General features: G+C 40.0%; 1 protein-coding gene across 1 annotated transcript in view; it reads left to right on the top strand.

The window, feature by feature from the left end:
* The window catches only part of LOC109912773 (Golgi reassembly-stacking protein 1), a 28,314-nt gene extending 3,357 nt beyond the window's left edge, over positions 1 to 24,957 (top strand). The window contains exons 2-9 of the mRNA XM_020512210.2: positions 4,792 to 4,872; positions 5,547 to 5,750; positions 8,009 to 8,095; positions 9,789 to 9,919; positions 15,414 to 15,555; positions 17,604 to 17,733; positions 20,369 to 20,530; positions 21,500 to 24,957. Coding sequence (XP_020367799.2) covers positions 4,792 to 4,872; positions 5,547 to 5,750; positions 8,009 to 8,095; positions 9,789 to 9,919; positions 15,414 to 15,555; positions 17,604 to 17,733; positions 20,369 to 20,530; positions 21,500 to 21,771 — 1,209 coding nt within the window. The 3' untranslated portion in view covers positions 21,772 to 24,957. The remainder of the gene's footprint in view (positions 1 to 4,791; positions 4,873 to 5,546; positions 5,751 to 8,008; positions 8,096 to 9,788; positions 9,920 to 15,413; positions 15,556 to 17,603; positions 17,734 to 20,368; positions 20,531 to 21,499) is intronic.
* The last annotated feature ends 572 nt before the right edge of the window (positions 24,958 to 25,529 follow it).

Here is a 25,529-nt window from a genome sequence, read left to right as displayed (position 1 = left end):
TAAAAAGTAGTGGGGAGCTGCTTTCTTGAATGCTGTAATCCATTTGGTGAAGGTACACCCACAGTGACATTAGAATGGGAGTTCCAGGATTTTGACCCAAGAAACTGAAGGAATAAACAGTGTATTTCTAAGTCAGGTTGGAGAGTTACTTGGAGGTGGGTGTTCCCATGTGTCTGTTGTCCTTGTCCTCGAGATGGTAGTGGTCATAGGTTTGAAAAGTGCTGTTAAAGGAGCCTTTGTGAATTTCTACACTGCATCTGCATGTTGCTGCATTCAGACAGAAAATGTTTTCATATCTGAGGAATCAAACATGGACTGAACATGGTGTGATCATAAGTGAAAATCCTCACTTCTGACCTTATGATAGAAATAAGGCAATGATAATGCAGCTGAAAATGGTTGGGCCAAGGGCACTATTCTAAGGAACTCTTGCAGTGATGACCAGAGACTGAGATGAATGACTTCCAACAACCACACGTATCTTCCTCATGCTTGATATGACATCAATCAGCAGAGAATTTTGTGGATTCCAGTTGCTTGGGCTCAATGCAACAATCCGTCAAATGATGTCTTAAATGTCGAGACAGTATGTCTCACTTCTGAAGGCAAACTCATGCCTGCATGTTTGGATCAAAACTGCAATGAGGCCTAGAGGAAAGTAGCCCTGTTGGAACCCAACTGAGCATCAATGAGTAAATGCTGTTTGAAAACGCTGTCAATGACCCCTTCCATCACATTGCTGATGATCAAGGATAAATAGATGGAGCAGCAGTTGGCCGAATTGGATTTGTCCTGATTTTAGTGGACAGGAGCTACCCGGAAGATTTTCCACATTGTTGGGTAGATGCAGGTGTTGTCCCTGTTCTGGAAAAGCTTGACCAGACAAGTTCTGGAGCACAAGCCCTATAGCTGGAATGTTATCAGGGCCCACAGCTTTTGCTGTATCCATTGCCTTCAGCTCTTTCTTCAGGTCATGTGGAGTGAATCAAAATGACATATGCTGACATCTGTGTTGCTGACAAACTCAAAATGAGGCCAAGTGGATCACCAACTTGACCTTACTGGCTAAAGGAGGTTGTGAATGTTTTGGACTTGTCTTGTACTGATGTGCTGTGTAATCCCATCGTTGAGGATGAGGAACAGTTAGATGTGTTTGTTGCTAAATTGTTCACCACCAGTTAAGGATTTGCAGGACTGCAGAACTTAGATTTCATCATTGTTTGTAGGTTTGCTGATCTCTGTCTGTCACATGCCTTTTCCACTGTTTAGCATATGTACACTCATATTGTAGCTTTCCCAGGTCTGGACCTTGCTTTAGGTGTGCCTGGTGCTGCTTCTAGCATGTTTTCCTGGACTTTGTGTTTCTTTGACTCTAGGCATAAGAAAGATAGATCAGAATAAAGTGTAGATGAAGGGAACTTTGGAGCAGAGCAATTTATTATCCCATGTACAGAAATTGCTAAAATCTACTGGATAGATGTACAAAAGAAAATGGTGAGTCCAGTATGCTGGGTACCACTGCTGAGATGGTACATATTAGCCTTGAATGGGATGTAACACAGGTGGATACCACTGCTAAGTTAAAAGAATTAAATCATTGGAATTAGGTTTATTGTCACCTACTCAAGTACAGAAATACAGTGAAAAATTTACAACATCGCCCCACTGGGCGCTATCTTCGGTACAAATCTTAGATACAAAATAGAGAAGTAAAGAAAAAAGGTTACATTACCTTACAGTTAGTCATAGTGTAAGTTAGAAAAATAAGAACTAAAGTTAAAAAGATAAACATTACGGACTTTCTATAAAGGGCCTGCAGTAGATCAATGCAGGAGGCTTCTACATGTGGAGAGATAGTAGGAACTGCCGATGCTGGAGTCTGAGATAACAAGGTGTAGAGCTGGATGAACACAGCAAGCCAAGCAGCATCAGAGGAGCAGGAAAGCTGACGTTTCAGGTCAAGACCCTTTTTTTCTGAAGAATGCTTCTACATGTGGTCTGCCCGGGCTCGCAACCACTGATCACCTGGATATTTAAGTTGACTAAATCGGTTGATAGGGTAGGCAGAGAGAAGCTGTTTTTTCTAGTGAGTAAGTCCAGAATAAAGGGGCATAATTTTAAAATTAGAGTTAGACTCGTGTTAAGAAGCACATGTTTGGCACAAGGACAGTGGAAAATTGGCGCTCTATTCCTCTACCTCACTCCCTCCTTAAAAAAAACTGTTGAGCTTGCGAGTAATTGAAAATTTCAAAGCTGATCAATAGATTTTTATCACGACTAGGTGTCAGGGGATACGGAAGCAAGGTGGATAAATGATACAGATCAGCTATGACACAGTTGGATATTGGTGGACCAGGTTTGAGGGGCTAAATTACCTTTTCCTTATCTGAGATTCTAATTATTTGACTGTGCAGCTGTAACCTCAGCCTTGAGCATTGATTTATTTTGGCATGTTTTTTTCAGAATAGATAAAAGAGAAGCAGTAGTTGTAGTATATTTGGATTTTCAGAAGGCATTTGAAAATACACTCCATTTTAGGCTTCTTAATAAGATATGAGCCCATGGCGTTGGAGGTAGTATATTAACGTGGATAGAGGATTAGCTAACTGATTGAAGAGAGTTGGGATAAGGGTGACATTTTCAGGATGGCACATTCTAATTAGTGGTATGTCATGGATTATTGCTATGGTCACAATTATATACAATCTATATTAATGACTTGGATGAGGAACAAAAATTGGTGGGAAGGCAAGTGGTGAGAATGACACAATGAGTCTGCAGAGGGATATGGACAGATTAAGAAAGTGCACAGAAACTTAGCAGATGGAATATAATGTGAGGTTATGCACTTTGGAAGGAAGAAAAGAGGAATTAAACATTATTTAAATGGACAAAGAGTGCTGGAAGCTATGGAACAGAGCGATTTGGGAGTATAAGTCGCAAAAACCTAGCATCCAAGTTCAGTAATAGGGAAGGCAAATGGAATGTTGGCCTTTATTTCAGAGGGAATGGAGTATAAATGTAGGGAGGTCTTAGTAAAACTATACAAGGCACTAGGAAAACCACAGCTGCAATACTGAACAGTTTTGAGGCCCTTATCTAAGGAAAGGTATACTGGCAGTGGAGGAAGTCCAGAGAAGGTTCACTCGACTAATACCAGGCATGGAGGAATTTTCTCATGAGGAAAAGTTGAGTAGATTGGGCCTGATACTCGTTATATTATAGAAGATAGAGAAACAACCTTATTGAAATGTACAAGATTTCTCAGGGGCTTGACAAGGTGGATTCATAAAAATGGTTTACTCTTACGCAAGAGTCTAGGATCAGAGGGCACAATCTTAGAATAAGGGGTCATGCATTTAAGACACAGATAAGGAAGAATTTCCACCCTGTGGGAAGTAAATCTATGGAATTCTTTACCACAGAGGGTTGTAGAGGCTGTGTTGTTGAAAATATTCAAGGCTGAGATAGACATTTTTAATCATTAGGGGAATCAAGGGTGATGTGGACAAGGCAGGAAAGTTGAGTTGAGGATTATCAGATCAGTCATGATCTTGTTGAATGGCAGAGCAGACTTGTTGGGCTGAATGGCCTGCTTCTGCTCCTATGTCTTTAGGTCTTATGTAATGGGGCATTTTACTGATTTACATCTGATTGATGGTCATCCTAATTGATGATCAGAAGTGAGTGTTCAGGGCACAGATGATTGTCACACCTTTCTTATGTTTGAACTTTCTTCAAGGGTCCTCGTGTGGTGCAGTGGTGGTGACCCTGCCCCTGGACCAGGGAGAACCAGGTTCAAGTCCCAACAGCTCTAGAGGTGTGTAATAAATCTCTGAACAAGTTGATTAGAAAAATTGGTTAATAGGAAAAATAGGTAGATAATAAATTAAACTTTCTTCATCAAGTCTTGGAACTAGTATGTGAGATGGTGTGTGACACAGCTGTATTTATGATATTAGTTTTGAGACATTAAGGTAACACGTTCTAGGGATTCACAATCTCCTCTTGAAACTTATGAGTAGAGATCAAAATGGTGCATGGGTTCAAGTGCAAGACACACACATTATCCCTCCAACTCCCACACGCGCACACATTTGAACTGGTAGTTGCCTTCAATATAAGACTTTGAGAGCATTTCTGGGCTGAGAGGCCAAGTTTTTCCTTTCTTGTTGATGTCAGAAAAGCTCAGACAGCAGAAGGTTTTAATTGGAAACAGAGAAATTATCCCTTAAATTTGTATTTTCTCAATTCCGTTTCTTTCACTTCTTCCAGACGAGCACATGATTTTGGGCATGTTGGGGGAATGTGCATATGGTAATGTTGGTGGATAATGCACATAATTTGTGTAGATTGCGTCAAACAGGCACTTTTCCTGAGATTTCTTTATTACAGTACAAATCATTCAGGCTGTAAAGGCGAGTTCTGAATTGAGGGAAATGTGAGCTTGGCTCACAGGCTGACTGGTTGTTTTAAATTTAAGTTATTTAGTGTGGATCATTTCTTCATCTCAGAGTCAAGATTCTAGAACTGCCTACCCAGTTACACTCTGGGAAAACTTTGACTACATGTCTTCAAAGGTTCAAGAAGGTAGCAGGCAGCTCAGACTGGGCGATAAAACTCCTGCCTTGTCAGTGACACCGGTGCTTGGTAATGAATTTTTAAAAAGACACCTAAAATTTATAGGGAAACAATGTTCAAATGATCTATGTTACAATTGGTCCCAGGATAAAATACTGAATTCACATTTTGATGTGGAATTTTTAATGATTTTATCATTTCTCATTGCAGATACAAGATAACTCCCCAGCACAAATTGCAGGTTTGGAGCCATTCTTTGACTTCATTCTTGCCATAGGAAATACCAGGCTGGTAAGTCTTGTTGGTGTAAGAGATATTTACAGACACTTAAACCCTGACAATTTATCTGTGCTATCACTGGGCATATTGAATGAACCATACTTTGGGTAACACACTTCGGCGGCTCAGTGGTTAGCACTGCTGCCTCACAGCGTCAGGGACCCGGGTTCAATTCCACCCTCGGGCAACTGTCTGTGTGGAGTTTGCGCATTCTCCCCGCGTCTGCGTGGGTTTCATCCGGGTGCTCCGGTTTCCTCCCACAGTCCAGAGATGTGCAGGTTAGGTAAATTGTCCATGCTAAATTGCCCATAGTGTTTAGGGATGTGTAGATTAGGTCGGTTACAGGGGAATGGGCCTGCGTAGGATGCTGTGAGGTTCAGTGTGGACTTGTTGGGCCGAAGGGCCTGCTTTCACACTGTAGGGATTCTATGATTCTATTTCTATCCAGTAATCGTTCAAAGCTGTCTTCAGTGCCTCAATTGAACTTGTCTGCACTACATTTCCAGGCAGTAGATTCCAGACCCTAACAACTCACTGAGTGAAAAAGTTTTCTCTCACTTCTCATTTCTCAGTAATCTTTGATGTGTCATCTATGTTATCAGCTCAGCTATAGATTCTTGTAGAAATCCAGTGCAACTGTGTAATTAATCAATTTAAAAGTGGTTTAAAAACATTTTACTTTCCAGAACAAAGACAATGACACTTTTAAGGACCTGCTGGTTGTCAATGTGGAGAAACCAGTGAAGCTGGAAGTGTACAACATGAAAGCTGCAAGGATTCGGGAGGTGGAAGTCATCCCCAATAACATGTGGGGTGGTCAGGGTCTGCTGGGCGCTAGTGTTCGCTTCTGCAGTTTTGAAGGTGCCCATGAACATATTTGGCGTGTGCTGGTGAGTATATGTGAACAATAAATGCTGCACCAGCAAGCTGTTTAAGAGGCACTTCAGGTAGTGCCCGTAGAGTGAAGTCAATAAAGTAAATTGTTATAAACCATATAGATTTTTAAGACATCTTAATAAGGAATGATTATTGAAGCATTGACTGTTCCATTGCTCTCTTGGCTGTGTCCCACCTTCCACTTATACTTGAGCTTCCTGAAACTCTGCTGTCCATTGTGAGATCCAAGACCATCATAGTCTTCAATCCCTGTGCCCACTGACAATAGTTCCCAAGGTAACAATGACTCTAAAATTCTGCACTGTATGTTCACCTCTTTCCATGGCCTCACCCTTTCCCTATCTTTGGGATGACCTATAACCTACTGAAACTCTGCATTCCTCCATTGTGGCCTCTTCTGCACCCCTGACATTCCTTCACCTCACCATTGCTAACTGAGCTGTAGAGCTATCTAGTCTGATTTCTGAAATTCCTTCCCAGTAGGGAAGATGGTGGCTTAGTGACAATGTCACAGGACTTGTAATCTAGAGACCCACATTAATGCTGTGGGGTCACAAGTTCAAACATTGGAATTTATATCTAATTAATGGCTGGTACAATTACAACATTTAAAAAGGCATCTGGATGGGTGTATGAATAGGAAGGGTTTAGAGGGATATGGGCCAAATGCCGGCAAATGGGACTAGATTAATTTAGGATATCTGGCCGGCATGGACAAGTTGGACCGAAGGGTCTGTTCCTGTGCTGTACAACTCTATAACTATAACTTAAGAAATTTGGAATATAAAACTAATCTCAGATACGGTCACCATTACAGCTAATATCATTTGTAAGATTTATTTCCTTTACTAATGTCCTTATCAGTTCTGCCCTACGTAAGATTCCAGAACCACCATGATGTGATCTCTTAACTGTCCTGTGATGTGGCCCTAGAAAAGCACTCAGTCCAAGGGCAATTCGGGATGGACAACAAATGCTGACCTTGCAGCAATACCCACATCCTATAAAGGAATATCATGCATAGTAATAATAGTAGTAAAAATCATGCAGCTGGTAACAAGAACATAAGACAACAAATAATGCTTAACAACTTTCAGCAGTAATGATGATATTATAGATTACCATAGATTCACACAGAGGGTGCTGAGAGCCTGGATTGTGCTGCCAGAGGAGGTGGTGGAAGCAGACACAGTAGTAGTGTTCAAGAAGGACCTGGACGAATGCATGAATAGGAAGGGAATAGAGAGATACTGATCCTGTAAGTGAAGACAGTTTTCATAGGGAAGGGCAAAATGTGTTGGCGCAGGCTTGGAGGGCCGAAGGGCCTGTTCCTGTGCTGTATTGCTCTTTGTTCTATGCTGGTCTATAATCCTCGAGAGACCCTCCAAAGACTTGCGTTGACTACACGCTAAGGATAAAGGTGAGCCCCTGATCTGAGTGGTTACCATTTTGTAATGTCATTAACAGCTGCTACACAGATTTCTTTTAAATTTATTCACGGGATAAGGGTGTCACTGGCTAGGCAGCATTTATTGCCATCCCAAATTGCCCAGAGGGCAGCTAAGAGTCAACTGCATTGTTGGGGTCTGGAGTCACATGTAGGCTTGACCAGGTAACGATGGCAGTTTCCTTCCCTACAGGGCATTAGTGAACCCGATGGGTTTTTCCAACAACTGACAATGGATTCACAGTCGTCATTAGAATCTTAATTCCACATACTTATTGGATTCAAATTCCACCATCTGCCACAGCGGGATTTGAACCCAGGTCCCCAGAATGTTATCTGTCCAGTGATAATACCACTAGGCCATTGCCTCAATATTAAACTTTTGTGCATCTTTGCAATGTACAAGTCACCTGTAAGTAAAACATGTATTTGTCCAGAGGTAATGTGAGGCTTGATTACAATTGCATGACCTGGCTAAAAAGTGGTGTTCACTTGCATGTCACATTTATGCAAAAACATGAATTTTTTCGGTCCACAAAGTTAGGTCATTTTATAGGCAAGTTGACTAAAATGCTGCAATTTACAGGAGTACTACAGTGGATCAGTGTGTCCCTTCATGAATCTTTGAGTGTATTATCATCAATATAGCTTATTAAAAAGAGAATTCAATTGAGAATCATTGCTGCAATCCTTGAGTTATGAGGCTGAGTTATGTCTTTATTTTTCTGTATATTTCTTTATATTTCTTCATGCAGCATCACCAGTGCTCTACACCATCACATTGTTTCTTTTCTCACTTAACAGGATGTTGAACCAAATTCTCCAGCAGCCATGGCAGGTCTCAAGCCACAAACTGATTACATCATAGGCGCAGATCAAGTGCTGCAAGAGGTAATGAACTCTTAGGATACATTTATGCGCTAGTCTGAGACTGGTAGCTGTGGTTTGGCTTCCAGGCAAGCTGTAATGTACTTGCATTCTTGGCTCACACCTGACCAGAAATCCTAAGCCATCCTGCTAGAGAGTGACAGATTTGCTTATATGCTGCACCAATGCAGACACTGGATATTTCTGAACTTGAATCAGGGGAACCGGAAAAGCTATTTTTTTGCACAGCAAGACCCCATAAGATTTAATGCAAGAAATCATGAGACAATCTATTGTGTTGTTCCGAAACGTCAGCCTCTCTGCTCCTATGATGCTGCTTGGCCTGCTGTGTTCATCCAGCCCTGCACCTTGTTGTCTCGGATTCTCCAGCATCTGCAGTTCCTACTATCTCTATTGTGTTGTTCGTTGGGGCATGAATATTCGAGTAGAAACCTGTAGGTGGCTTGGGATCTTTAGCGTCCACCTGAGAAGGTAGACGGCCTCCTTTTAGTGTCTTCTGCAAGACAGCACCTCTGACAGTGCAGCACTCACTCATTACTGTAGTGAACTGTCAGCATAGATTATGTGCTCAAGCTTCTGGAGTGGAATGTGAAGTGAGCGTATTAGCACCAGGCTCCATTTGATGTTTGAGTTAAATATGGCCCAGGGTGGGTCGAGGATTTTTGTCTGCTAATATCACTAACAGAAATTTCTAAGCTAATATTGGACCCTGGAATTCTGTGTCAGCTCAGAAGCTTTTTTTCTTCAACAAATCTAGCCAGATTCTGAAACACATGGAATCTAGTTTCTGTAAACCATCTTTCATTTAGTTGACTTGTTTAAAAAGCTCCTTGCTGTCAGCAGCTGAGAATTAATTGTTTCACTGTTTGAGGTTTAACTGCTTAGCTCCTAGATGCCTTGTCTAAATTATTTTGGAACTGAATACACGAATAGCTGGGATGAGAGGGAGCGACAGCTCCTCTTTTTGAACAGCCACTGACTCCTGCAGGAATCCCAGTGGTTGTAGAATTGCAGAGCCCCACAGACTTTGTTTTCTTTATTATTATTAATTCACATAATTAACAAGGCCAGCATTTATTGCCCATCCCTAATTGCCCTGGAAAAGGTGTTGGTGTGCTCCCTTCTTGAACCATTGCCTCCTATATAGGGGGAGGTACACCACAATGCGGTTGGGAAGGGAGTGCCAGCATTTTGATCCAGTGACAGTGAAGGAATGTTTATATAATGCCATGTGAGGATTATGTATGGCTTGGATACCTGCTTTTACATCTGCTTCAGATGTCCTCTAGCTTGACACAAGCGTCTAACGTGTTATTTGTTCGGTCAAAATCATGGAGCTTCCTGCTAGCAGCACTGCGAAAGTACTTTCACCATGTAGAACGCAAAGGTTCAAAGACACAGTTCACCACCTCTTTCTTGACGGCAGGTGGAGAATGAACAGTACTTGCTAGCCTTGCTAATGATGCCTACATTCTGTGAATGAATAACTATTCGTCGGCAGGTTGTACTCCAGACACCACTTCTTTCCTGTCATAATTATATATATATATATATATCTGAAAAGAATTCATCAACTTTTTTGTGAGTCGATCTGCGAGGGAAAGCAATTTTTCATTGAGGTTTTTTGTGTTTTAAAAAACTGGAAGAAGTGGGAAAGGTTATGTTTTAAAACAGAAATGCATCTTTCTTTAACTAGACTGAAGATTTTTTCAACCTGATCGAAGCCTATGAAGGAAAGCCCCTGAAACTGATGGTTTATAACAGTGAGACGGATGCCATCCGAGAAGTTGTTGTTACACCCAATGGAGCCTGGGGAGGAGAAGGAAGGTACGTGTTGGTTGACTTATTAATAAGCTATTGTATTATGTGAAGCACCTATGAGAATCAACTCATTCTGACATGCTATGACATATGGCCAGGGCAGATCTTTTATCCCAGAAGTTGGGACACGACCAGTGTGCCACAAGACACTTAAATGTCATTTTAAATGTGTGACCTTCTGATGTGGAATCAGACGGACTACCATTGCAAATAAAGCCCATGCTGTATGTTCCCTATGCTCTTTGATTCCCCTGCGAATGATAAATCTGTCTAACTTTGCCTTGAATATACATAATGATTCAGTCTCCAATGCTACTTGAGTTAAAGAATTCCAAAGAATTATGACCCTCTGAGAGACAAAATTCCTCGTTATATCCTTCTTAAATGAGAGACCCTTTAATTTTAAACTGTGTCCCTTAGTTCTAGATTCGTAGAGATATGTAAAATCCTGATGGGACCAGACAGGCTAGATGTGGGAACAATGTTCCCAATGTTGGGGTTGTCCAGAACTAGGGGTCACAGTGTAAGAATAAGGGGTAAGCCATTCAGGACTGAATTGAGGAAAAATTTCTTCACTCAGAGAGTTGTGAACCTGTGGAATTCTCTCCCACAGGGAGTTGTTGAGGCCAGTTTGTTAGACGTATTCAAGAAGGAGTTGGACATGATTCTTGTGACTAAAGGGATCAAGGGGTATGGAGAGAAAGTGGGAATGGGATACTGAAATTGCATGATCAGTCATTTTCTATGTTTCTATTCTCCCCATGAGAGAAAACATTAGGCTCCTACCCTGTCTGGTTCCTGCAGCATCTTGTTTTTTCATTCAGATCACCTGCTGAATCTTTCTTTGTAAGATAACACTTTCATTCCAGGAACCAGTCATGAGTTTGAACTCACTAGTGCCCTGTACAATTGTAGCAGTATTACCTGACCCTTGCATAAAGTCTAACTTTCCAGTTTCTTTGTATCTACTTTGGTATCTGGAAACTTTTTTTATATGATTCATGTATAAGGATACCCAGATTCCTTTGTACTACAGCATTCTTCAGTCTCTCATCATTTAAATAATGTTCTGCTTTTCTATTCTTCCTGCTAATGTTGGGAACCTCAAGTTTTTCCACATTATACTCCATCTGCCAACTTTTTGTTCACTCTCTTTATTTATGGCTCTGCAAACCCTTTGCACCCTCCTTATGACTTGCTTTCCTACCTGTTTTTGTATCAGCAGCAAACTTGGCTGCAATACACTGAATCACTTTATCCAAATCAATAATATAGCACTGATGCTGGGGCACTCCACCATTTATAATTAGCAACTTGAAAATGACCTACTTATCCTAACTCTGTTCGTGAGCCAATCCTAATGTATCATCTCATACACCATGAGCTCTTCTCCATCAATCTTTTATGTAACATCTTATTAAATGCCCTTTGCATATCCAAATATACTATACCTACTGGCCCCCTTTATTCATCCTGTGTTTTATATCCTCAAAGAATGTTAATAAATTTCAGTCAAACATGATTGGCCTTTCACAAAACCGTATTGACTCTGTCTGATTGTATAATGATTTTCAAGATGTCCTGCTACGACTTGTTTATTAATGAATTGTACCATTGTTATATGTTAGCCTATCTGCCCTGTAGTTTCATGCTATTTTTCTCCTTTGTTAAATAGTGGTGATATATTTATGGTTTTTCAATCTGCTGGGACCTTTCCTGATTTTAGGAAAATATGCCCATTTCCTTAAAACCCTCAGGTCCAGGGGACTTGTCAGCCTTTAGTCGCATTAGGTTTCCTGCTAGTTTTTCTCCGGTGATTGTGATGATAACTTCTTGTTGTATCCATTTTTTGAACAGAATAAACTAGTAATCTATGACTGGTAACATTTATGGCATACTTAGTTCCATGTGTTAGTATTAACATTCAATTCTGCCTGGCAACAGAAGAGAGACCTATTGTAAGGTTTTCAATAAGTCACTCAGAATAGTACATAGGTCACTGAAACAAGGCTGTTCAAAAGGCTGCAGACAGGGACTGAAATATATCTGTAGGTGTATGCAAAAGAAACAAAGAGTAAGAGGCAATGTCAGAAGTGCTGATTTTTAGTCATATTGCAGAGAAGACTACTGAACTATGCAGATTCTGTGTAAGATACTCAGTGAGAAGTTGTCAAGAGCAGTTGAATATCTCTTTACTGTTGGAACTCAAAGAAGTTGTTCTCGGATCTAATAGGCAGCTAAGGGTCACTTTGAAAATATCCTGAAAATTGTTATGGCTCACAGGTGCCACTAATAGGTCAATGCAGCTTAAGAGTAGGGCTTAAAAACCCTGTATGAATGTTTGCTTAATGCAACTGAGCAAGATTAGAACTCAGCTTCACAAAGCTGGATTCTTTCTAACTGTCATCAAAAAGCTGGAGTTGTGCCTTTGAATAAATACTGGAGTGCAGTTTGAGAAACCAGGGGAGTATAGATCTACAACAGGAGGGCGATGGAATAGAACAACAGTCATTGAGGCAGACTGTGATGGAATGGTTCCTGACAGGAAGTTTCAATCCAGATCACAAGTGAAGTGAAGTTGTGAAGTTTAATAAGATTTGATGACCCCTTGTGTCCTTAACATTGGGGGACTTGCTGAGAAATTTTGGGACCTGTCTTGATTGCATTTCTTATTTTTGGGTGCACTATTGAGTGTTTGATCAAAGTATGTTGCCCATGTTTACCATGGTAATTCTGGATGTTAGAAATAAGTGGTATATGTAACCAACAATTTTTTATTCATAAGATGTGGGCATCATTGTCTGGGCCAGCATTTGTTATCCCTCCCTAATAGCCCTTGAGTGCCTTGCCAAGGCAGTTGAGAGTCAACTGTATTACTGTATTATTGGTCTGGAGTCACATGTAAGCCAGACCAGATAAGGATATTAGTGAACCAGATGGGTTTTCGTGACAATTGACAATGATTTCAAAGTCATCATTGACTTTTAATTCCATACTTAGTTAATTGAATTCAAATTCCACTATCTTCCATGGTGGGATTTAAACCCGGTTCTCTGGGACATTGCCTGACCACGCATTATCAAGGCAGTGGCTCAGTGTTATTATTACTGGAATGTTAATCCAGAGACCCAAGTAATGTTCTGGGGATCCCGGTTCAAATCCTGCTTGGGCAGATGGCGGAATTTGAATTCAATAAAAAAAAACTGTGTTGATTTTTTGAGAAACCCATCTGGTTCACTAATGTCCTTTAGGAAAGGAAACTGCCATCCTTTTACCTGGTCTGGCCTACATGTGACTCCAGACCCACAGCAATGTGATTGATTCTTAACTGCCCTCTGGGTAATTAGGATGGGCAATAAACGCTGGCATAGCCAGTAATGTCCTCATCACCTGAGGTGATGGCCTAGTGGTATTATCGCTGGATTGTTAACCCAGAGACCCAGATAATGTTCTGGGGGACCCGGGTTCGAATCCCGCCGTGGCAGATGGTGGAATTTGATAAAAATCTGGAATTCATGAATTCATTGTCGATTGTGGCAAAAAAAAACCCTTCTGGTTGACTGGTGCCCTTTAACGAAGGAAACTACCATTCTTACCCGGTATGGTCTATGTGTGACTCCAGACCCGCAGCATTGTGGTTGTCTCTTAACTGCCCTCTGGGCAATAAGTGCTACAGCAACGACCTCACTCTGTGAACTTGATCATGTTATGATCACTGTTAGGTAGAGGATCCTATGCTATGAGATCATTTATTAATTCTGTCCTATTAAACATTACCAGGTCTAAAATAGCCTGTTCTTCCAAACATATTGTTTGAAGAAGCTGTCTTGAATGCACTATGAATTTGTCCTATATGACACCTTTACCAGTTTAGTTTGTTCAGTCTATGGAGACTAAAATTTCTTCACTGTTGTCATGTTCCTTTCATAAGGCCCCATTATTCCCTGACTTTTACTCTGTCCTACAGTTTAGCTCTTGTCAGCTTATAAATCAATATCACGAGCGACTGCTTTCTTTTGTTATTTCATCTTTCCATCCCAACTGATTCTTCTTTTTGCCTTCCTCAAACAAGATAATTTTTTGCTGCTGTACTGAATTCATCCTAAATTAACAGTTATCCCATCACCTATTCCTTTCTTCCTGTTCTACTGAAATGTCAAATAACCTTATTTCAATATATTTAGATCCAAGCCTTGATTACCTTGTAATCATGTTTCTGTAATTGCTGTCATATTGTACTCATTCCTATTTGGCTATCAATTTATCTATCTTGTTATGAATGCTGAGTGTGTTAAGATAAATAGCATTTAATTATGTTGATTTACAATTTGTCCTTACCTAGACTTTATTTGCTTGTGCATTCTTTACGTTTGTATACATTGTCCCTTGTCATGTTCTGATTATCATTAGCTACCCTGTGCTACTACATTGTCCTTTCTCTTCAACTTTTCAAATATCCCCTTTCATGAACCATCCAGATCATCTCATTAATTCAGAGCTGAAGCTTCTCCAGCTGCAGCTTCTGCTGGTGTAATTGCTGTGAATCTCTCACATCTACAAGCTCATACATGTTACAGTTGCAAAAGAATGCCTGCCCTGCCCTCATTATTTTCTTTGTATTTAAGTAATTAGGTTTTAAGTTTTGAAAATCATTGTTATTATTTATAGTTACATAATAGAGTCAACTATTTAGACTAAAAATGTAATATAATTCTTGAATCTCCCCAGGACTGGTTTAAACTACTGTCCAGTTTTGAGCAGGGCGGGGAAGCAAACTTAAAACTCGGCAATTACCATCTGTACACCTGCGCAATGTCTCCAGGCTTCACCTGTTAGATTTTGACCAACTGCCCCTTGCGTATTGCTTGTTTTTCGTAATGGAATAGAATAGCACCATCTCCCTTACTTACCAACTTCCCAAATTTAAGCATTCCATCTCGTAGCACTCAGTCTCCATTGCCACTTTTTTGCATATAGACATACTGGATTTTGTATATGAACTTAGATTTTAGTGAGATGAGTTAGGCCAGCAAATCACTGCTGTGTTGCTATTTAAATACCTTGGAAATGCCTTTAGGCAGAGGCCTTTATAATCACTGACTAAGACTGCGAAAGAAATTACAGTTTATTGTCACAGTTAAGTTAAATGTAAAATGCAAGCTTGAATAGATTTTAGAAACAAATCTGAAAACACACTCTGACTTACCAAATTCCTAGACTGAAGCACTCACCCTCCAGCTGCAACTTTGTGTGACTTACCAGAAATGGTTTGTCAATCTTCATCCTGCCCATCCTTTGAACTTATAGTCACAGTGTGAGTATTCATAAATTGGGGACCCTCCCCAACATCCTGTTTAACGGTATATATATGTTCTTAAAATATGAGTGTCTCTAGTAAGGCCAGCATTTATTGACTGTTCCTAATTGATCTTGAGAGTGTATGTAATATATAATTCAACAAGCATCCACCATATTCACCTCACATGTTTCTCATTTTCAGCTTGGGCTGTGGCATTGGATATGGCTATTTGCACAGAATCCCCTCCCGTCCTGTCGTACCAAAGAAAAAGGTTGAGATTCCACCACCACCACCACCTGTAGCAAGCACGCCACCCCAGAACCTAGAAAAGGGATACACGGAGGTAGGTGACGACTAGTTTGTAAAGACACATTGATCCCAATTGAAATGATATCTTACACAATTAATGAATTTACCTGTCAATTCTCAGAGTCCTACCATCAAAATATTTCTTCATGCAATTTTAGAGTTTTTTTTAAAACACCTCTGGTGTGCTGCAAGAAGATTCGATTTCTCCTATGTTAGCATTTGCTCGTCCTTGATGGTGGGAGCATAAGGCATGTCGATCTGTTGCTCTGCTCCCTGCCTCCATAATGAGTTTATAATATAGAAATTACTGACTCAGATGAAGTTAACTTTTCCCAATCAAAGGGTTGTTCTATGTATTTTTTTCAACAGAAATCTGACTTTGCATTAGCCTCTTTGAGAGGACAAGAAACTTGGTATTCAGTATAAAAATGAGAAGTGCCAGAGCATTTTAAATTCAAAGCAGTACTTGTTTATGACCAGTTGGCGGAGTCTGAAGCTTGACAGAATGATTGCAATGACTGTGTATGTCAGCAGGATGCACAACTTCACAACTTATAATCTTAATAGACAGCCATTATAACTTTATTTGATATACCATTAATTGAAACATAGAAGCTAATCAGATAAACATTTGTATCAAATGTACAAATGTACTAATATTAGATATGTGCTGGTACACACATAATAATAGATGCACATAATCTAACATCATAAATTAGGTACATTGTGTATGTTGTTTGTAACCATCAGGAGTTTATTTTATATTATAATGTTACTTGTAGCCCACACTTTTCAGGTCTGCTACATCTCTTTGAAGATGCTATTGTCTTGCTAAATTATGTTTTTGCAGGAGCCGGTTCACTGAAAAATAAAATATCTGAGTATTTGCCAGCTGTTTCAAAGATCAGTTCGTTTAGTCCCGTTTCTTGCACCTTTTCCTTCCCTCTTCAATTTTGTTTTCTCCTTCAAGTAGTTATCCACTTCCCTTCTGAAAGTTACAACTATTCTAAAGCCTAATCAGTCAGTGCCCACAGGTGGTTTTTGTTTTGCTGGTGATATTAAGTCTGCGCCCATTTGTTATTGACCCTTCCGCATCGGAAATTGTCATTATTTAGTTACTCTAGTAAACTTTTCGTAATTTTTAATATCATGATGATTTTGTTAAGACACCAATGTTTATTTTTTTGGGAAATCCATGAACCCAGGATTTAAAAATTTTCAAATATTTTCTTCAAATGTTTTTCTTGAAGTCCACAGACCCAAAACCAACTTGCATTGCCGTGACCCACACTCTCTGCTACTTTGTCAATAATCTCAAATCAAATTAATCAAACATAATTTACCCTTAATGGTTCTCATGTGGATCTCCCATTCTGTGTTACTTTGCCCAAGTTACCATTAATTGTTGTGTGAGTGAGCATTGGCAATCTGTTTAAACATAGCGGAGGGCCCATCACCACCAGCCCTCCATGTTGTCCTGACACAATATCTCACATGCGCATTTTCCAGCAGGGATTCACCAGAGACCACTGTTCAACAGCAACGACAATTTCCTGTCCCCACCCCAACCCTCTCAGCCCAATGTAACTGAAACCTCTTGGACCATCCTTGCCAGCATTCACCCGAGAGCAGCAAATGATCAATGATCAATATGTGAGACTTTGTAGCTTTGGTTGTATGTGACTTCACAAACTGAATAACTGACAATAAAAATAAACATTCAGCAGGCTGGGCAGCACCTGTGGAGAGAAGAATGCCAGAAGTATTTCAAATCAATAAACTGAGTCATTGGGAAGCTTAATATTTATAATCACTTTAAAATAGACACATTTTCTTTAGTGCTGTAACTGACACCAAGATCAATTGGTGAACATGATCTAGGTAAGTACATTCTTACTATACTCCTAAAATTACATCATTTTCAATTTGTTTTCTTTTCCTGAAGAATAAAGTTGGAATTATTGTAGCAGCTTTGAGAAATGACTTGGGTGATGTGTCTGCAAATGTGGCCACTGAAGTTGAGTTCACTACTAAGTACAGGTTGAGGTCGCCAGACAATGTGTATTTGTGCTTATTTTGCAGGCACCTTTAATTGCTCCAAGCTCGCCAGTTGATGGAACGAATGGGAGTCCAGATTTGGAGCAGAGCTTGACCAACCTAACGATGGAAAGTTCATTACTCCCTCCTCCTATACAACGGGTCATGGACCCAGGTACTGTTCCTGACGTTTTTTACTCTTTGCTTTTCTTCTCCTTGCAGCACTTGAAGCCACTGTTAGACAACCAATAAAGTTCTCTGCAATGGTGCTTTGATGCATAAGCAAATGCATTGGCATTTGGCAAACATCAGGTCATGTTGGAGTTGAACCCTCTCTTGACAGAGGTCACTGTTAGTGTAGTTTTAAAATTGTGCACTTCTGTTTACCTTGACGTGTTGTCAATTAAAGTATTCAAAAGGGAATTGGATGCTTATTGGAAAAGGAAAATTTTCAGGTCTAGAGTAAAGGGATGAGGAGGAGTATTAGCTGAAATGCTTCTCCAGTGGGTTAGCGTAGATACAGTGGGCTAACTGGCCTCTTTCTGGGCTGAAGTCAACCTATAATTATATAAATGTTCATGAACGTCTGGGCATTTTCACGTAATTTCCACTTTCATAGACAATGTAGTTTGTGTTGAGGTTTTTACTGGGAACAATCAGATGGGCGACAGAGTCTATTCCAGTGCAGCACTACGATGCACTCTTGCTGTACTGTGTGCCTGTGATGAATATGATTTGCTGATTTCAGAAGTAGTGCAGCACATTGGGAACATAAGTCTCACATCTGTGATTTCCCAAGTGGGTTCCATGCAGTGATTGATTGGGATAGATAAAAATTTTCAAATGTTGAACAACCATTAAGACTTTGTAGATAATTCTTTATAAATTACTTAGATGAAACTGCAACAAACTATACATAATAATGTCCCAATTTCATTTTGAGCCATCATGAATACTAGCGTTCCAAGAAAATGAAACAAAGTTCTTTTTGAATTCCATGACATTTTTGAAGTGTTGTAATTACAGCAATGAGTACACTGTGGGTCATAAGACATAGAAGGAGACATAGGCCATTCAGCCCATCACATCTGCTCCATCATTCGATTATGGCTGATATGTTTATCAACTCCAGTCTCCTGCCTTCTCCCCATAACCTCTGATTCCCTGATTAATTAAGAACATATCTATCTCTGTCTTAAATACTGTTAATGACTCGTTCACCACAGCCCTCTGCGGCAATGTGCTCCACAGATTAACCACCCTTTAGCTCAAGAAATTCCACCTCCTCAGTTCAAAAGTGTCATCCCTTTACTCTGAAGATGTGTCCTTAGGTTGTTGTCTTTTCTACTAGCGGAAGTATCCTCTCCACGTCCACTCCATCCAGGTCTCTTAGTGTTCATGAAGTTTCAATGAGAATCCCTCCTCATCTTTCTAAGCTCCATTGAGTCCTCCATCACTCCTTATATGACAAGCACCTTTATTCCTGGGATCATTCTTCTCAACCTCTGGACCTCTCCAAGGCCAGCACATCCTTGCTTAGATATTGGGCCCAAAACTGCTCACAATATTCCAAATGCAGTCTGACCAGAGCCTTATACAGCCTCAGCAGTACATCTCTGCTCTTGTATTCTGGCCCTCTTGAAATTAATGCTAACATTGCATTTGCCTTCCTAACTCTCAACTGAACCTGCATGTTAACCTTAAGAGAATCCTGAACTAGGACTTCTAATTCCTTTGTGTTTCAAATTTCTGAAGCCTTTCCCCATTTAGAAAATAGTCTATGTCTTTATTCTCCTACCAAAGTGAATGACCTCGCAATTTCCCACATTGTGTTCCGTCTGCCAGTTCTTTACCCACTCTCCCAGCCTGTCCAAGTCCTTCTGCAGCCTCCCTACCTCCTCAACACCACCTGTCTATCCACCTATCTTTGTGGCATCTGCAACCTTAGCAATAACGCGCTCATTCCTTCATCCAGATCATTAATGTGTAACATGAATAGTGATCCCAACACTGACCCCTGTGGAACTCCACTAGTCACCGATTGCCATCCTGAAAAAGACCCCTTTATCCCTACCTTCTGCCAGTCAGTCAATCCTCTATCCAAGCCAGTATCTTGCCCCTAACACCATGGGCTCTAATTTATCAGCATCCTGTGCGGCACCTTGTAAAGATTCTTCTGGAAATCTAAATAGATCACGTCCATGGGCTCCCCTGTGTCTAACTTGCTTGTTACCTCCTCAAAGAATTCTAACAGATTTTTCAGGTATGACCTCCCTGTGACAAAGCTGTGCTGACTCAGCCCTATTTTAAAATGCGCTTTCAACTATTGTGCAATCTCATCCTTAATAATGGCCTGTAAAATCCTACCAGTGATGGTCAGATGATCTCGTAGATGTGACCAAATCCCAAGCTCCTGCTGCCTCAGCCCAGTTGATGTTAGTCCAGTGTGGTTTTACGGGGCATTTAGTGTAATGATGTAAGTTCCAGGCTATTGGGTGATAGAGTGAAGACTACGTTCTGGGTGAGCATCATCTCTGCTCTGGAATTCTAAGGAGTTTGAATTGGAGTAGTGACAAGCTTCTACAAGTTAGTCCACCTGGTTGATAAACTGTGCATGCTGTTGCCTCATATTTCAGCACTCGGTTTTGCGGAGTCTTGTCTTTAAATATTGTAAAAGCACTTCTGAATAGAATTTAAAAGGCTTTCAATTGATGTGAGGTTGAATGACTACAGTCGGGTACCACAGTATGGAGTTCCCACTGGCGCAAATTTGGGGCATGATTTAATTTGTCTTTTGTATTCTTAAACAGGTTTTCCACCTGGATCCACAGACATTCCTGAAGCTCATGACTTATCCGATATGTTGAAAATGGCAGTGACATCATCCTCCTCGCCTATCTTTAACACAATAACAGAGAGAAACACTGGAACAAATGGGGTCCTTGTCAGTGAAGAACTTGATCTCCCCTCTGGTAAGCAGGCAGTGGTCAACTTTCTTGCTTCCCCACAACTTTCCTCCCTCCCGCTGGACCATGATCCACAGGCTGTGACTGCTGTACGGTGTCTTGTATGTGTGGCTATTCTTGATGTGTGGGTCTGTGCAGTTCACCCACAATTTCTCCATCCCGCCCAAATTATTTCGCAACATAAGTCAAAAAACCAATTGTTTTGCTGTTTTAAATTTCTAGTGGGCTCAGTTAGCACTGCTGCATTTCGGCACCAGGGACCCAGGTTCAATTCCAGACTCGGGTGATTGTCTGTGTGGAGTTTGCACATTCTCCCTGGGTCTGTGTGGGTTTCCTCCCACAGTCCAAAGATATACAGGTTAGGTGGATTGGCCATGCTAAATTGCCCCTAGTATCCAGGGATGTGCACGCTAGATGGATTAGCCGTGGGAAATGCAGGGTTAGAGGGATAAAATAGGATGGGAGGGTGGGTCTGGGAGGGATGCTCTTCAGAAGGTCGGCATAGATTTGAAAGGCCTGCTTCCACACTATGAGGATTCTATGATTCTATGTGTTTAATTTAAGATAATTTTTCTGTCAGTATTCAAAATTTAGTTTCTCATTTTGAGTGAATAGTTTTGCTTTAGTTTATCACTGTTATGACAGATAACGTGGAAAAGCGTTTATATATTTTTGTTTCTTTTTCCCTTTCAATATTTTAACTCTGGTATACACGAGGTGCCAGTCATAGTAGATCTCAAAAGCAATTCAAATGCTGCAAATTTACTGCTCCCTCTCTCTTCAATTTAGCTGTCTCACAAATTGCATTATTTTGTCAGCAGTTATGATTGAAGAATTAACTACCCTTTTGAGGCTTTTAAACAAATCTAATGCAGAGAAGATGAAGAGTTCAATGCAGGACATGAATACTATGTGCCGGGAATGAATTTGTGTGACTGGTTTCTAATGAATGTGTGTGTGCTGTTTTTCAAATAGACCACACGACTGGAGCTGTGCCTGAAGTTTTAAATTCTGTTAGCACTGAGCTTTGTGCTGCTGCTTCAACGGAGCAAGGCCTGGATCAGGAAAGCTGCTCCGTCTCTGACTTGACTGTCCCATCGCTTCCCACATCTACTGAAACACCACCAGAAGCACACATGGATGTTAACTGTACAGAATCTGTGCCAGAGGATCTCATAGAGTGCCCGCCTCAATGTCAAAATAACATCTGTGATTCATCGGTGATGGAAGAGGAAGCAAAAGGTTGAAGAAAGAGCCACAGAGACATGGGGTAGCAGCGAATGAGACACGTCTTGTGGCTGAATATCTTATCTGTGTTTACTTTTAACCTATCTGGCATCATTGATAACTGCAACAGTTGTATGTTGAGGCTATTTTCTTTGCTCCTTGTCTAAATGCTGGGTGTTTTATGACTTCTGTCACATTAACTATTCCACTGTAGAGTGGAAACAACAAGGAGGTGTTCAAGTGCTGATTTTTTTTGCAGTCCAATCAGTTAGCTGCTAAACTAAAGTTCTGACGACACATCTACTTTTTCCTCAAAACATAATCTTGGGTATATCGACTCAGAAACCGTAAAAAAATAAGTACAATCTGACCTTCATGGGGAGAAGTATGGTAGGATCATTGAAATTGCTAGTTTTGAGATAGATGTAACATTCTAATTAGATTCTAACAATAATATACTTTCAGCATCTTTTTTGGTGAGTTTTTTCTTGGTCTACAACACTACGTTCCAATAAACAATGAACATTAGTAGTGGATAGGATGGAGCTTGAGGCACTGGAGACTGTCTTAAAGGTTGAAGGACCTCAGGAGTTTAGCACTCAAATTGCATGCTGTTATCTGAATCCTTTGATTGTTTTACGTCAATCACTTTTATTTCCTATTTATACAGTGAATGTGAGTTCTTTAAGTTCACCACTATGTTGTTCAGATTGAAATATTCTCAACAGTAATTAGAGATGGATTGTAAATCTTGGTCTTTTAACGATGCTTTCATCCCATAAATGGTATAAGAAAATTGTTACTACTCGATGAATCAGTAGCAGTTGGGGAATAGAAAATTGACATCCGTGGACCGGGGATTAATGACACAACTTCCCCTCCCAAATATTTCTGAATAAGCAAAGTTAAATTAGCCTCCTGGGGAGGGGAGGGCGGGAGAATTCTTGTATTTTCCCTTTCGTTCACACAGTTGCTGTATCTTAAGTTGTTGGAAAAGAAATCTGTAAATTAATAATATTCATTTATACTTCCAGTTTGCATCCTGGTTCTGCATCACCAAATTTTACAGTCAGATATTTTTCTTTTAACTATGGCGATTTTTCACTGAAGTTACCAAGCTATGAGGTTGTTGCTGCCTTAAAGGCTGCAAAGAAAATGGTCAATAACTGATTTTAGACTGACATTTCTCCTACTGCTGGCCAAGAAGACTGTTTATTACCTGATGTTACCTTATTTCCTGGTAAGTCTTCTATACTTCCCTTCCCACATCAGGATGCATTGACTCTTACTGGGGTACACTTCCTCATGGGCCTGGCCAGTCTTCACGCAACTGTCAGTAAGTAGTCTAACCTTGGCAGGTACCACTGTTATGTCCCATTCTGTGTTTACCGGATTACACGTAATTTCCAAAAGTACTGATGGAATCGTCAAGAGCAGTATATATTTCACATACTGCCACCATGCCATTCATTTTGCTGTGTTTTGGTTCATTTAAGCCAAAGACTGAAAAAGCTGGCTGCCTTTTTGTAGCCTGTTCAAATCACCCAGGATGCTGATTTGCAAGCAAGATTGTCAATTATTTAACTAGCATGCATATGGATTATACACATAGATGCCATTAATTTTTTTGCAGTTAATTTTATACAGCAACACTATAAGTATGCCTTGAATAGTAGTTTCACTATATGAAACATTCATTGTTTCCCAGGAGCATAGAATTGCACAAAGATCAGCTTGTACTGTAATTTAGTATGCCGTCTGTCCCTTATGCCAGTTAATGAAGGGTTTTGGAGAGTTTTATTGCTTATCAAAGTGGCGCACAAGATAATGTATGATTGAAGATATAATAATGGGGTGATCCTACACATAGACTAGTATTGCTACTTATGGTTTTGGAGGTGCCTAATACTTCAACCAGATTATATAGCTTATTTTTCTTTCTCAGTTTCTATGGAATGTTTTCTTTTAGTTGGCAGTTATATTGCTTCATTATCGCTTTTTATTTCACTGGACCTTGTTTGGTTTATTTGACACTCACATTACAGATCCTGATTAAACTGTAATCCTTGGAGTGGGGTTGGGGAGACAGCTTTAATGGGAATGATGTTTATATGTTGAAGTAATAACTCTAAGAGAATATTGTTGCACAATAGCCTGTCCAGGATGCCCTTCATGTCAGAGCAGATGTGCAATCAAAATGAAATCTTGTGACAGAGCTTGAACAAATATTGTATTTTGACTTTTCCCAAGACGCTGACCCAATTTTTACTTATTTTCTGGCGTTTATATTCAGTTCTTCATTTCAAGACTGCTCATTGCCATTTTTATCATTCACCACATTTGTGTAGGTCCCTCTATTGTTTTGTTTAGTTGTGACTTTTTATTGAGTGCGAACTCAAATCGTTGTTACAGTCTTTTTCTCGTGGGCTGACTGAAAGGCCATCAACAAGATACGTAATATGCAAATTAGCTTTAAAAAGAAACTTGCAATGCTGGAAATGCAGAAGGTGCTCGGTCAGTCCGGGTGTACCCAAAATGTATTGACCATCATTCTCTTGGTGATGCTCAATGTCTATTTGCTGATATTTTGAAGGTATTAACGGATATTAATTTTGTATCAAAGATTTTTTTTAAAAAGGTGTGAAATGCACATTTCCTAAAATGCTGACACTTCGGTTGTGTGTTTGTTGATTATGTGGTCCTTAAACATGAATTTTAGTAGTCATGTCGTATTAGCAGGTGTCTGAGCCTACGTCTGACTTTAAATTCACTCGTTGCTGTTTGATGTTTGAGAAGAATTTAGTAAGCTTGTACCTACACCGTTTCTTGCCAGAGTTGCAGCTATCCGTGACTGCAGCGGAAGAGTTGAGAGCTGGTAACCTGGCCCTTCTTAAAAATCAATGGATTAACAACACCCAGCTGTGTGGAACTTTTTTATTGGTGTGTAAAACTGTAGCACTGGATTTATTATCTTTATAGATTTAGGGTGTAGTCCAATTTCCACATCTTAGTGTTTACATTTGGATAGATGCTTTTCATATAAATGTAATTTTAATGATGCAACAGAAGAAGTTTCTGAAAGGTGAATGCTGACAAAGGGAATTTATATTTTAACAAAAAAAGCTTTATGGTTGTATATAGAAAGGTGGGACAGTGCATGTAATTTTTTTTTCTCGGAAATAATTAAACTATTTAATTTTGGTGCACCGCTGTTAATCATTCTGGTTTTGGGTTCAGATTCTACTCCACTGACATGCACAGGTTGTTCTGAGAAACTGGTTTTTCCAGACTTTTATATTTAAGTTGCTGCATTGATGCAGTAGCTGGCACAAGGTTTACTACATCTATGAGAAGGAAAACTTGACCAATGTTTGCCAAAGTCGAGGGATGCCGAGGCTTTAGTGATTAACATTACCATCATCCATGCTAAATATAAACAGTGAATTCTTGAGTATTTGAGGCAGAGACAATTATGTCGCAAGGGAGGCATAAATTTGATGTTGTGGAATATGCAGGATGATAGCCTTTTGGGTTTTTTCTGGTGGAGAGTTCGACACCTACAACATGGTGCCTTCCTTTGCTATAAATTTCTGTAGTTTGCGAATAGAACATTAGGCAAGAAATAAACTATCTAATTTGTAATATGAACAATTCTTGAGTTTTGTCAAAAGGAATGTGGTGATTAAAGTTCTAGTTAGTGACATTTGGAGCAGTTATGATCACTACTGCGATATTTGAGTGTAACTTAAACAGTGGTGAGGTATACAAAATTTTATCA

Source organism: Rhincodon typus, chromosome 2 (assembly GCF_021869965.1).
Source record: "Rhincodon typus isolate 14 chromosome 2, sRhiTyp1.1, whole genome shotgun sequence".
Classification (NCBI taxonomy): domain Eukaryota; kingdom Metazoa; phylum Chordata; class Chondrichthyes; order Orectolobiformes; family Rhincodontidae; genus Rhincodon; species Rhincodon typus.
This window is presented reverse-complemented; position numbering and strand designations above follow the sequence as displayed.